The 14,585-nt window shown below is 42.9% G+C and overlaps 1 protein-coding gene across 5 annotated transcripts; it reads right to left on the bottom strand.

Moving 5' to 3' along the window:
• Positions 1 to 1,377: 1,377 nt before the first annotated feature.
• Positions 1,378 to 13,564, bottom strand: ccdc92 (coiled-coil domain containing 92). 5 transcript variants are annotated; one of them, XR_004932121.1, is made up of 6 exons: positions 13,147 to 13,402; positions 7,656 to 7,665; positions 7,362 to 7,533; positions 6,953 to 6,994; positions 3,707 to 5,298; positions 1,378 to 3,655 (listed from the first exon to the last, which is right to left on the bottom strand). XR_004932121.1 is itself a non-coding variant. In XM_021318387.2 (4 exons), the coding sequence occupies exons 2-4, from the start codon at positions 7,495 to 7,497 to the stop codon at positions 4,490 to 4,492; spliced, it is 987 nt and encodes a 328-aa protein (XP_021174062.2). In that variant the 5' UTR covers positions 7,498 to 7,533; positions 13,147 to 13,400; the 3' UTR covers positions 3,674 to 4,489. The 5 variants fall into 5 exon arrangements, 1 of the variants encoding a protein (XP_021174062.2); XR_004932119.1 differs by lacking the exons at positions 7,656 to 7,665; positions 13,147 to 13,402 and adding an exon at positions 13,485 to 13,564; XR_004932118.1 differs by lacking the exon at positions 7,656 to 7,665 and having other exon boundaries at positions 13,147 to 13,400.
• Positions 13,565 to 14,585: the final 1,021 nt, after the last annotated feature.

Genomic DNA, 14,585 nt, shown 5'->3' with positions numbered 1-14,585 from the left:
AGTCGCATGTAGCTGTTTTTGAACGGGCGGCTCAGCCTGAACATAAACTATTCCAGTCAGACAGAAATAGTTTTAACTGCACGTGATTCAAACACATTTCTTCAAGCTGTAGATGAGACCCTGTTTTATTCAGCCATGATGTGCAGCATGCAGGGGACGCCCACAGATGATGCTTCACTAAAACATACAGCATCTCATAATGGCCAACAGCCAGCAGTAACATTTATTACTGCTAGGAATTTCAAATCCTTTATTTATCTGGAGAAAAGATGTTGGTGCATAAGTTTAACTAGTGCTTGGTGTTATTTAAGTTCAGGACAGGGAATTTAATGAAGAGCAACTTAAGTGATACACAAATATATCTCTAAGGCAGGGGTGTCCAGAGCGTGGACATCTTTGTGCTCTCCACAAGATTTTGTATGGCCCCTGGCCGTCTTGTTGTTGTAAGTAGCCTACAACAATTGAGTCAAATAATTCTCAGAAATTATTTCCCTTTCTTATAATAAGGCAACGTTATGAGATCTGTTTTATATTTTGGGTCTAACGTGAACTACAGCTCCACCTCCAACAGAAATCAGGCTACTATTTCACGTCTTTCATTAAAATATTGCATGTTTACTTTATTGTTGAGGCTGTGAACATTAAAAATAAATAAATCAAGTAGTTTCCGCTTTGCAATGTTGGCCCAAAGGCAAAACGTTTGGACACCACCGCTTTTAGGAGACTTAACAAAAGCCTTATACTATTAGTTGAAACCAGTTTTGATGATTGACCCTTTGAGGTCTCTCACCGTTGGAACCCAAGGGAGACATCTAGTGGCTGGTGGATCAAACTGCTGGAAAAAGTAAAGGACTGCGGCTTTGCATGATGAAATTCAGCACCTCCTAAAACTGTAACAGTGGCCAGCGGAGGACTACAGAAATGGGAGCAGGATTCAGATTTGCAAGGCATCCTTGGTTAAGAAAGCAGACTCCACCTTAGAGACACTTTGCTTCTTGAATGTTGACAGCAGTGTGTCTTCTAATGATGTGCAGTGGAGATGGTTGATGTCTCTGTATCTGTTGATGCAGAGCTGATTGAGCAAACCGTACAGGACGCTGTTCAGCCTGCAGAGTTGCTCAGGCTGCAGAACTCATAAAGGAAAATAGTGAATCACAATCTTATGCATTTAAGAAGAACTAAAATATCTTTGGCCTTAAACACTTTGGCGACGTATCAGAAGTGTCACTCTCCACAATCAAAATACAAAGATACAGCATATTTGTGCCAACTTCTTATCAAAAGGATCTTCTGGAAAGAAACTTAATAGAGGGAAATGGACCTTTCCTCCAGCACGTCCGGCATTCATGTGAACCAAGTAACCAGACCAACAAAGCATGGCTTTAATATATAGATTTTATTGTGAAAAGCAGGCTATTAAGTGATTTAATTACCATCATTTTAGTGGTGCGATAGGTACAGAGTGTGTCGGGGCGGTTGTTTTTTTTCCCCCTATAATAAAGAATAATAAAAAAAAAATGAACTCATTACAAATCGACAGCCTTTTAAAAAGTACAGTTTGTAATATCACAATATCCAGCAGTGTTTTAAAAACGTCCTCGTATGACAAATAGCATTAACGAACCTAAACTAACTCCTCCCTCGTCTTTCCTCAGACACACTCACTCTCCTTCCTCGCTCATGCGCGCGCCAACACTCCCGGCGCACTACTCTGCGTCCATATTGCATTCAGACATGTGCAGTGCTGCTTCCTTCTAGGAGCAGAGGAAGCATTTCGGGGCTCAACTTGATAAACCGGCACAGTTCAGTTTACACACATGGCTGCTTCTACCTACGGTCACGTGGTTATACAGATACCAAAGAAAAGATACTTGTAGTAGTAGTAGTGCGATTACTTCACCTCTATCCTACGAAGCTGCGGACGTCTCGTTATATAGACCGTTGCTACTTCCAGCCCGTTACTGTGAGGGTGGAGCAGACCCAGACGCGTGAAGGTGACTTACAGCCATGACTACATTTCGCAGCTCGTGTACGACTAAGCCGGTTAAGCAGGCACTGACGCAAATATTTGGCTGAGAGTTGGTTTGATCGCGTAAAACAGATCCAACAGAAGGTCCAAGCAGAAAGGTCAAGATGTGAATGGTGCTGAAAAAAAAAAAAAAACTCACGGGGAAATAAATGAAGCTCATTTGGCATGCTGTACAGTAGACCCTTTCTACTGTACATGACGAAGAAACCTAAAGTCCTCGCGGAGTACCACAAAATGATGCATTTGCTTGCACTGCCGGGTTGCGTAAAAAGCAGGCTGCACAGTGGTTCAGGCTCTTTGTTGTTCTCGCAGTGTAATGTGTATACACTAGGGTCAGATGCATAAATAGTGCATAAACCAAAAGCAAGGCATATACCACTTCCTACACATTAGACGTCTATGTATAGAGCGGAATGTGCGGTGGGAATTCCCGCGCCGAACCTGACATATTAGACTGAAACAACACAAAAACAACATAGAAATGGATGTAAAATGAAACACGCAGGCTCATCTAGAGTTGTTGGAAGACCATTGTTGAGAAGACTTTAAGAACAGAGCTATTATTTGCTGTTTTCTGTTTGTTTCTTTAATCTTCTTGCACAGGACGATACAGTTTGTTGGCTCATGTGCTTCCCCAGCCCCACGAGCGTAATACTAGTTCTGTTTTACTTTTGTCGAGGTTCCTTGCTTTGAACTTAGACTGTGGACTAGAGTTGCATATGTAACAGATTTTAATCCAGGTTTTGTTCTGCTCATGGGTTCTTGGCTGAGATCAACTGGATTCCCTTCACACTTTTTAAACTAGAAAAGGGTTCAAGTAAGAAAAAAAAAAGTGCAAGACGGCAAATTTCAAAACGGTTTAGATTCACTGACAGAAGCGTATGCTGCGGTGCCTTGCCAATTTATTCAAACGCCTTGAACGTTTTTGAGTGAAAATCACAAACTTGAGTCTATTTCATGGCGCTTTATGTGATATGTCAAAACGAATAACTGCAACACAGTGAGATGGAAGGAAATTATACCTGGTTTAAAAACGTTACTGTTAGAAAAGGTCTGTCTTTGTACAGATAAAAAAAAAGGGTATCAGCCCACTTTACTCTTATACCCCTCAATCAAATCCAGCGCCATCAGAAGTGACCTAATTATTAAGCAGAGTCCCACTGTGTCTTCTTTAGTGTCAGTATAAATACAGCTGTTCTCTGAAGAACTCAGAAATCTCTTAGAGAAAATTAGGGAACTAAACTAAAAACGTCATAAAGACCAAGGGACACAGCGGACGGGTCAGGTCTCTGGTTGTGTAGGGAAGTTTAAAACAGGGTCAAGTTATGATACAAGATCCCATGTGTCGACTGTCCATGTAAACTGACAAGTCAGGCAAGGCGGATATCGATCAGAGGAGATAAAAGGCTCATGGTGATTGTGGGGGAGCTGCAGAGATCCACAGCTCAGGTGGAAGAATTTGATTACAAGACAGCTACTTATCATGTGCTTGAAATGCGGTCTTGTTGGAAGAGAGGGAAGAATAAAGCCATTGTCAAAGGAAATATAAGAAGTAGTGAATGCGTTTGCCACGGAAGAAGGTGCTCTGGGCAGATGACACGAAAAAGACCAAAAAATGTTATCTACCTGCAAAATATTGTGTGCGCAGAACGAAAAAGACCAAAAAATGTTATCTACCTGCAAAATATTGTGTGCGCAGAAACACTGCACGTCTCCCTGATCATACCATTCCCATGGTAAAAACATAGTGGTGGTGGCATCATGCTGTGGGGGATGCTTTTCTTCAGCGGGGACAGGGAAATTGGTCAGAGCTGATGAAAAGATAGCTGGAGCTAAATACAGGGACATCCTGGTAAAGAAGCTGTTATGCCAAAGGACGCTAAAAACTTAAGATTGGGTTGGAGGTTCCCCTTCCAGCAGCAGAACAGCCTCCAAACCAGAGCTAAAATGGAAATGTTTAATTCAAAGTATATTCATGTTCCAGTCAAAGGCAAGAGACCTGAATCCTTCTGAGAAGCTGCAGCAAGATTTGAAAAGTGAAACGCCTGAAAGCCTTGCTGCTGTAAACGCGCTGAAAGGAAGGGGGGGGGCTCTACAAAGTATTGACTAAGGGAAGCCAAATACAAATGCACACCGCACTTTTCAGATCGCTCATTTAAAATCTTTGAGAACCACGTATCGTTTTCCTTCCCACTTCACAGTTATGCACTACTTTAGCAGCAGAACTCCACCCTAAAATACGCTGAAGTTTGTGGTTGTAACGGGATAAAATGTGAACCAGTTCAAGCAGTATGAATACTTCTGTACGGCACTCTATTCGATGCTTTATAAATCTGGCAAATAGGATGGATGAGCACACGTTTGCATCTGTGCTTGCTCTCAGTTTGAGTCATAAAACAGAGTTTTATGCATCTGGCCCTAGATGTGCCTCTGTTAATGCGCAGGTGTAGCGTTGCAGTGTTAAACTGTCCTATCGGCTTCTGAGCGCTTCTGCACAACCTTGTCCTCGTGGACCTGGTCCACTGCCAGCGTCTCCAGCTCGGCTTGCGGAGGGGCCAGAGGAGGGGTCCCGTGCGGGATGCGGTGCGCCACGCCCACATGGGCCCGGTACTGACGGTCTCGAGCGGGACTGTGTCGGGGGCTGGCCGCGGCTCCCAGCGGAGGGACGGGAGAGCGGTCGGAGGCGATGGGGGGGATGACGGCGGGCCGCTCACGCACCACCTGCGGTTCGGGAGATTCTCTTCCTGCCTGCAAGAAGGGCGTGGGGTCGGGCATGGCGTCGATCGGTTCCCGCAGGACCACCCGCCTGCCGTCCGGGCCGAGGCGGTACACCTCGGTGAGCTCCGGGTGAAGAGGCTGGGAGAGGCTTTTCTTCATTCGGCGGCGTGGCGTTTCAGGCTGCCTGTCCTTAGCGGGCGGAGGCGCTGGCTTGTAGGAGCTGATGGGACTGACGTTGGGACTTGCCTCAGAGGAGCTCCCGGCCAAAAGCTTCTTCTTAGTGGCGTGAAGCTGAGAGGTGAGGTAAGCAATGGTGCTTGCCCTCTGCTCCAGCTCCCCGGACAACACAGCCAGCTTATGGCTCTTCATCTTGAGCTCCTCCAGGTACTTCTTCTCCCTCTCTTTGATGGTGTTCTCGAGGACGGAAATCATGGCGTTCTTCTGCTCCAGGTCCCTGAGCAGCTCGGTGTTCTCCTCCTCCTTCTTTTTGAGTTGGGCCTCCAGCTCCTCACACCTCCTTTGCAGCTCCCTGCATCGATCCTCGCCGCTGTCTGAACACACAGTAATGGGCGACATCACAGCGGTTAAAATGCGCGACCTGAATATGACGCATGAGACGCATGCAGAGCTTCGGAGAACCACATTAGACTAAGCAGGCATGCATTAAGCTCAGACAGGCTGTCGGCGCACGGAGAGGCGGCGGGAGCCTTTGGAGCGACGCTTGCAGTTGCCAGAGAGCGCCAGTCTCATGTTACAGCTTCTCATCTCATCTCCATCACTGCAGCTCCTGCCTCACTGTGCATCGCCTGATAGCAGCCAACCAACATGCTGTGCTGTGTGCGTGAAACGTAGACGGTAAACTGCTGTAGATTTAATACTGGAAAGGAACTGACTGTATGGAAGTTTGTAAACCCCTTATCATTTCCTAACCTCCGTCTCCAATCAGAAACAAATCAGATGTTTGGAAACATGGGCGTCATCTTGTCTTTATGGGAGCTGGTGCGTTGTCAGCCCAGTCGGCGCAGCTGCATTGAGCAGGTCTGATGCTGTGCATTAGCGCTGCGACAGATAATCTCATTTCCTGCAATCCAATCTAAGAGATGTCCCACACTAACATGATAGCGAGTCTGACTGGAGGCCTTAACGGTATTGATCCGGCGCAGCTCAGTCAAAAAGCCTACATCGCGTCGCGATCCCGTGTGGCGCCCTTCATACTCTGACGCCGACATCCGTGGGCTCATCAGTAGCCTGTTAATAAATGTGACTTGTTTTCAGGAGCGTTCATCGCTTTGCCGTGGCGTTTCGTTTCAATCAGACCAGGATACGACTCCATCACATCACGGTTCTGTGGGGAAGGGGCAGCTGGGGAGCTCTGATCAGCATCAGTGACTCACACAGCGCACTGCTTCCTGGACGTACCAGGGAAGGGAGCAAAGAAACGTGTCTGCTGATAGAGAAAGCTATTGTAGCAGGAGACATTAGTTTATGGCGCTCTGAGGTGCAGAGTTTGCACTGTAGCTTCTGTTAGAACGCAGATCACTCCCCTGGATCCCATCACACGGTTTTGGAGCCTGACTTCCTTTTAACATGAAAAGGACCACTAAGAAATGTATTCATCTGAGACAGAATAATACTAATGGCAACTAATGACAATAAACAAGAGATGCACAGATCAGCATTTTGTGGCCGATTTCCAGTCTCCAGTTTTTGAAAAGCTTTGACCTGCTGATACCCATTTATAATTTCACTTGAAGACATAGAACTTTTATTCCCAGTCTTTCTGACAGACATGGTCATTAGCTGTTCATAATTGTAGCAGTGGAAACTCTAAGGCATTTAACACCTTATATTAGCTATCAGCGCTAGTAAGCCCATTCAGCTAGCATGACTGCGGTAAACATTTGTCTCTGTGCCTATTCCCTACAGAACGTGGCTCCTTAGCTAAACTCTGTGACTTCCAAATGATTGCAACAAAGTGCAAGTCTGATTTCCTGTGCTGATGATTCAGTTTTCTTCTTTTATAATTTCATAGATTACTTAAAAAAAAAATAGGTCTGTTTTAAAAAGCCTGAGTGATCAGCTGGTAAAAATTTCTTTATTCTTTACAGAGTAAAGTTGCTGAAATAACATAAAAATAACATTCTTCAGCTGTTCTATTTCCATTTTAAACCAAGAACTGCATAACATAGCACGGTTATGGCTCACCTGATGGATCAGAGCTTCTCACGGTGAGTTCATATGTCAGGTCTATGAAAAAGAAAGATGAGGTTGAAACATGGAACACAGCAGCTATCTAACAAAATTCTTGTTCTTGCTAAATAAAGGGAGTTGCAGCAGCATCGCAGGTTCAGCCATGAGTTAAATGCAGGGTCTAGTCATCATCTCAATTTCTAATTTCTCACGAGTCATCGAATATTCAGTGAAAGAACTGTCAGTCGCTCTACAGGTCACAGCGCTATCTGCTTCGATTAAGCAGTAGCTGCTGTGTTTTTTTTTATTCAGCAACTCTTTTCTCATAGTTAAACATGATATATGTTTCCAATCCTCTGAAATGTGCCTACTTACCAGAGGTCCAGGGAAAAGCAGAGACGTAGCTGCTTTTGCATGGGCTCACCTGTGCATTGTTGCTGTAATCTGCGGATCTCGGCGTGTAGCCCCTTTAGTGTGTTTGCGTGGTCCTGCTGCAGAAAGAGCAGGTTTTTCTGAGCGCTGTGCAGCTGATTCTCCAGCGTTACGTTTGCTGAGGCCATGGCGATATAGGTTTGGCTTCACACTGCCTTTGCAACCTTAAAACCAAGAAGACAGAAAGGCCAGAGAGGCAGAGGAAAAAGAGGGAAGGAAGCCTGTAAACACGTGCCAGTCGCTCCAACACACCAATACTGCAATTGTTACGGTTCTGCCTACAAACCTGGAGGGTTCTAAGAAGTTCCACAGATTTTTTTCTCTATACTATCTTAAGCAAGCAGCATTAAATAAACAAAAAAATATGTTTATTTTATTGAGGTAGCAAAAGCTGAAACAGAAATATGTTGGGGAAAAAAATCCAACATTTAATTTGAGTACATTTACTAAATAGAGAAAAAATAGTGTTGATCAGAATTAGCCCAGGTATTGGTTGCTGTCAGTACTCAGTAAAAGCACCCGTCTAACAATAGGAAAGCTGTTAGATTTCGTAACGTCTCATAGGGTCGGAGCATGCAGAAAGAAAGAATCCACTCTTCTTTGCAGGATCTCTAGATCATCCAGAGTTCTGGGACCTCTCTTATACTCTCTTCTCTTCAGCTCGCCACATGTTTTCTAGGCTCTCTGGTTGGGGATTGAGATGATGAAGGAAGAAGAGGTGGGTTTTGTGTCTGGTAACTCAATTCTGGGTTCATTTTTGTCCTGCTTTGGACCCAACGGCGAGCCATTGTCAGGTTCCTGGTAGGGTCCAACAGGTTTGTGTTTAAAACCTCCTAGCGCAGTGCCTTTAGAGGAGTAAAAGGCCCAGTGTTTGACATCCGTAACCAGTAGGTAGGCGGTACCCTCCAACTTGTAAATATTTGCTGTGAATCTGAACAAACCACACAGTACCAGTGAAAGTCCCGGCTGAGTTTAGCACCCTCCACTTACCTTTGTGACGGAAGGACAGGAAAGGCTTTTTCCTGGAATGCCTCCTTAATAATTTCCATCCTCTTCAGTGTGTGTGGTGCATTATAGGGATAAAAATAGCTCTTCTACCTTTGATTTACATAAAACTATTATTTCTTAACATGATATTATTTTCTTAACTGAATGAACACAAGTGAAAGGATGAACGTTTCTTCATTTTCTAGTGTGACATCGTGCCAAGGCTATAAAAGGCACATTTAAGATTTACACATCTGCATTAGTAGAACCAGTAAGCGTGGCCTATACCGAAGAGCTCTGCACACGGTGGGGATGAAGGCAGGGAAAAAGGCGAGCAGGAGCCTCTGCAGCAGAAGAAGTGACCAGCCAACACATTAAAACCACTGATTGTGATTAGAATGGGGTGCTCCATGTTGAGGCTTCTCCACAGCACAGCCCTCCTAACACAGTCCCTAGCAAGCATCGCAGCTAACCAGAGGTGGGTGGAGTAGCCAGAAGTTGTCCTCAAGCAGGAGTAGCACTACTTCAACATAAGGGATGATTTAATATTTTTAATATGACGTCATCGGACAGACAAAAACGTAGGGATATGTGCAAATGCTGGTATTTTAAAGACAAATTTGAAAAAAATAAATAACATAATTGCAAAATAATTTCATATATAATGTAATAATTTATATATATATATATATATATATATATATATATATATATATATATATATATATATATATATATATATATATACTATATATATATATATATATATATATATATAATTTTCTTCAACATAAAACTTGAAAGTAATACTTACAGCAGTTAATGTATATACAGTATGTTAGAACACTGCAAAGTACTTCCAATGGCAATATTTACTGTTGACTGTATGATCATCTGACCTCCAAATGGCTCACTGAGCTCATTAGATAGAAAATAAAATTTAAATAACAAAGCTTGTGTACACATAAGAAGTCTCACTTTAACATAAACTAGGTTCTGACATAAGGACTTCATACAGCCGGAACATCCTGCGAGGACAACATCAGCTGCAATAAATGCACATTTTCCTCCCTTCTGTGTTTTTTTTTAATCTGTCACTGCATTGTTTCCAGCTCTGAATGACCTTTAGCATCTTGGCCTCAATAATCCTTGTCAGAAGTGGCCGTCTACTCCGTCCAACAATATCATATTGACACGCAAAGGGTTAATTTATTAACCCTTGGGTAGTAGCCAACAGACGGTGCATACCAAGCAGTCCTTAGCGACACGTTTGCATATATTTGGTATATTTAGGATACATTTTTTATCCAATCGGGACAACCAGCGACGTTCATGCTCAGCACTGAAGTAATATCTAATCCAGTGTCTATACCTTGACTAACAACACCAGCAGAGCGTCATGCTCTGATACATACGATGGTGACACTGGGTGCGGCAGGTCAGTCTGAAAAAGGAAAAACCTCTTCCTTCTCTTCCTTCTCTGTCATCCCCCACCTTCCCTCCCCCTCCCTCTCCTCTAGCAGGCCACAGGGAGACATCACTCAGTCTAAAAAATCTCCACCCTCTGTGAGACACCAGTATCAGACTATAGGATAAGAGCCACATTGATCCCCATACAACCCACTCCTCCTCTCTCTGCATACACAAGCATGCTTCAATTAAACATCCCAGAGCTTCTTACTGTTACATCACCCGCTCACTATGAATAATTTATCTTGAGACACCTGACTGAGCGAGCTCCCTCGTTTCAGCAGATGCTCAGACGTTTTCATTCTCATGACTTGCTGGGGGAACGTATAGAGCGTGCCAGCACCGAAACACAGGCTGTTTAGAACAAACACAGCCAGCGGTGTGCCATAAAGGCTGAGGGGATAATCTATTATTGATGAGTAATGTGGAGTCCTTCCGGTAAACCATGCGCTGCAAGCATATCTCTCATCCCAGCTCTTTCCTAGAATAGCTCAGAAAGCTTTCCGCTTGCTAATACATGACCTCAGACAACTTCACCACCAACGTGGCTCATAAAACATACTGCAGCAGGGCTGGTACAAAAGAGAACAAAGATGAACTTAAGCCCTTCAATAAAGTGAATCCAATGTCAGGTCTGCATCCCTTTTTGATCTTTTTTTTATTTTTTTTTATTTTTTTTGCTTCACAAATACAGCAATCAGTGTTCTCCCAAACGGACATCAGTGATGAATATTACATGAGCTGCAGCAGCATGAAACATTAGGAAGACGCTACCATCCTGAGCCAACACAAGCTCACTCGAGCACATTTTCTGTGCACGGTCTCCTGGTATTTACCAGTGCAGTAATGCTGCTTCCAGACCATGTCTATGTATGTTATTTGTGGGCATAAATATTTGTTTTTCTTGTAAACAAGGGGAACCGTAGCAGTCTTCTTCCAGCCAGCTCACAAGTAGCACACAGTAACACTTGGGAGGGTGCTGGCCAGCTATGCTCCATACACGATGAGAAATCAGGGCACATGGAGCATAGCATTGCTACTTTTTCTGGTGTCTTAATAGAATGACTTTAAAAAGCACAAACAATATAAAGGTAAACACTTAATGTTTTAAAACAGTGATTTAAAATAAAATAAAACCTGGGTAAAGCTTGGCACTAAAGCATACTTCTGAAAGACTAATTAACACCCCTGTACACGCTCACACCCCCCGGAAAAAAAGGGAATCTAAATAATGAAGAGAACCTGAATTACAGCAGCACGCACCATTAGGAAGTAGCTACCGTTCTAAGCCAACACAAGTCATTTGTAGCAACTTCCCGTAATCAAGCCCAGTTGGTGCATGGCGAAGTTAAAAACACAATCTACCAGATTCTATGAGTAAATACAGTTTCTCTCTCTGTTTCTCACCCTACTGTATCTATACAGGGCTTTGCCATTTTGAAAAACCTACTAAGACATCAACTGTATAGTGATGTTTGAAAGAATAGTTTCAATAATTCCAGATTCTTCAAGGCTCAAAAACTAAATGTATTTAGAACCCAAGTAACCCAGGAACACATTAGCAATGTGAAAGTTGACAATCAAATTTTAATTTAGCAAGTTTAATCATTTGTGCAGCTGCTTGCATCATAAGAATGTACCTGCAACCTAATCAATAAGTGACAGCCGGTCCCTCTTTCCAAACTCTACTGAATCTGCAGGACACAACTATCTGACCAAACAAGTGCCTCAGAGAAATGTCACAACAATTTATAAACAGTAGCTTGATTATATATTACATACATACTACATTTTATTATATAATATATTGTATAAAAGATTGAAAGAGTAATGAACAGGTAAATGTGATTGTATGGTGTGTATTTATAGTATAGTATAGATAGAAAGTATAGCGGCGTGGTATGTCATCATTGGTTATGTTGTATGTATAGAACATGTGGCCATGGGAAGATGTGGATAAGGAGAGGGAATATATTTGAGCTTATACGTCTACCCACTCCTTTTGAAAAGGTAAAATATTTACTGTTAAATTGTTAGATTATTATTATTATTATTATTATTATTATTATTATTATTATTATTATTATTATTATTATTATTATTATTATTATTATTATTATCCATCCATCCATCCATTTTCTGATCCGCTTAATCCCTCATGGGGTCGCGGGGTGCTGGTGCCTATCTCCAACGTTCACCGGGCGAGAGGCGGGGTATTATTATTATTATTATTATTATTATTATTATTATTATTATTATTATTATTAATGTTATCGTTTCTTGAACATATCCAAAAAAATAAAATAAAAATACAATCTAAAAGACAGAAAGCTGGATTTGGGGCCCCAAATCAAAATCTGTTTAGGTGTTCATTCAATCTTGAGCATGATGTTTAAGGAAACTCTCCAACACCAAACCATCACAATTACAACAATGACATTTTCTAAGAGGAATTAGTGTCTCTGTAACAATTACTGCTCGTAGCTCCACGGAGATAAAAGCCTCTGGCACGGGGGTTGGCAGGCCATGCCTGACACTTTACTACTTCAGCACCTGCATTGCGGACAGCACCCTGAATACAACATCTCTGCTGCTCCAGACAGACACAGCCAGAGGACGGACGGCTGCTTTACACCAGCACCGCTGTCAACTTTCAATGGGTAACAGTCAGGACATGACCTTCAGCGTCGTTGTCAAATGATACATCGGTGGTCGGGAAACTAGCCGAGGTTTCTAACCATCTAAGGACGCCATCGCTGCATCCAGCGGGGTCATCCCAGAGGCTGTCCTTGTTGCAGCCGCTGTCATTGTTGTGTTGCGCCTCAGGGAGGAACTGTCCAGCCTAAGGAACCGCAAACAGGCTCGGTTTGCGCCCGCAGCAACAAACCTCCCCCCTGCAACAATTGGCGAGCACAAAAAGGAAGGTGCCGAGCATGCGAGATACACACCGGCTTTCGGGTTGTTGTTTTATTTTATTTATTTATTTATTTTCAGAAAATGCGACACCACCCACAGAACGGGGCATAGCCCGCGGCTCTTACGGACGCCTCGCACAGTTTGCGCATACATATTCCGACGGAGAGAGTATATTCAGAAGCAATTAAACAGAAAAATATTCCATCCAAACCTTATAACTGAACCGATAAAATACGCGAAGCCAGCCGACGATGACAGCCGTTTGCGGTCGAATCGTCTGGTTCGAGCTAGTGTAATAATTTCTCCCTTGGAGCAGGTGGCTGAAGCTACTACGCCTTTATTGATGTAGCCTAGCTAGAGAGCTAAGGACGCCGAAACGGCAGCTCAACGTCGTGTCAGCTTACCTTTCGGCTAAAATTACTTGACGGTGGCGCAGCTTCTTAAACGCAACGAATGTGGGTTGGACGGGTTACAAGCCCTGGCGGCTAAGCGCGCTCCACCTTGCAGGGCATGTCGGTGATGCTGCCAGCGGTTCGCCTCGGTCGGCTGTGTTCCTGTCAGATCTCCCTGAGCTACTAGACAAAATAAAGCGATGCACCATGGGAAGCCCGGAGACATTAACTGACCACAGCCTAAACATTTAAACCGAAGTCGTTCCTGTTTTTTCTGCTGATGATATTCATTTCAAATAAAATTTTCTTTAAAAGAAAAATAATAGTCACGACAAAAAACGATTACCAACCTTAATTGATATAAACTGCGCAGGTAGCGCGTGCCCTCAGTATGCGACAGTTCTGCGTTGATAAGCGTCATCACCATGGCAACGGAATCATTTCAACGCTCTGTAGAAATATGCGTCCGCCACCTAGCGACACTGTTGTGGCGTTGCAATGCAATGATCATTTCTCACGTAGCTGAGCGTATGGATATCCTACAGGGCGCCAGCTAAAACAGTGTGATAAAAATAAATAAAAAGAAGACCTAAAGAAACGTAAGGATGTGAGAGCTGTTATACAGCTGGTGGACAGCAGAGGGCGCCATTGCTCTTCACTGGCAGTCCAGGGAACTTTTTATGACAATCACTGAATTTGTCTTCCACAGTAACAGTACGCACTCTCACATCCTAAGGGGAAAAGAAAAGTTTGCTGAACCAAAAGTGAATGCAATGATTAAAAAAACAAACCAAATCCATCCTTTATTTGCCAAAGAACACAAACACTGCATATATTGACATATTAATATTAATAGTTTACTGATTTTCGTAAACGTATTAATTGATACTCTGTAAAAAAAAAAAAAAAAATAGAATGCTAATTTCAAATCTTATGCTGCTTGAAGCTGTGGCAAACTGCAAAAGTTATGCAAGAGCCAACATCTAATTAGAAGTAAAATGAGTGGTAAGTAGTTCAGTAAAGCTAAAAGAAAACTTAAATACAAAATACATTGCAAAATACCGGGGATTTTATTACATTGTTGATACATTATATCCTTAAATGACTCAGAAAATCTGAGAAATGATTGAATGTGGGAAAACGACTGTGAGAGACCTAGCAAAATTCTTATCTATAAAAGTCTTATCTTTGAAATCACCTCAGCACTTTTGGCTCCTAGCTTCATTCAGTTCCTGAGTCTGAGGTATGCAAACTTGGAATAACAGACGCCCTTTCATTGCTGCCCCAGAATATCACTATAAACTATTTCTGGCCAAAGAAAATCCATGGGAAGCAGCTACTGTGTAAAACGATACAAACTAAAAACAAAAGCATTACATTTCATTTCCAGCCTAAGAGTGAACCTCACATGTACAAATATGAACTGCTGGAGGAAATGGAGTCATTGTCCG

The sequence above is a fragment of the Fundulus heteroclitus genome, chromosome 12 (genome assembly GCF_011125445.2).
Source record: "Fundulus heteroclitus isolate FHET01 chromosome 12, MU-UCD_Fhet_4.1, whole genome shotgun sequence".
NCBI classification, from domain to species: Eukaryota; Metazoa; Chordata; class Actinopteri; order Cyprinodontiformes; family Fundulidae; genus Fundulus; species Fundulus heteroclitus.
Note: the sequence above shows the minus strand (reverse complement) of the source record. Positions and strands in the feature narration are given on the sequence as shown.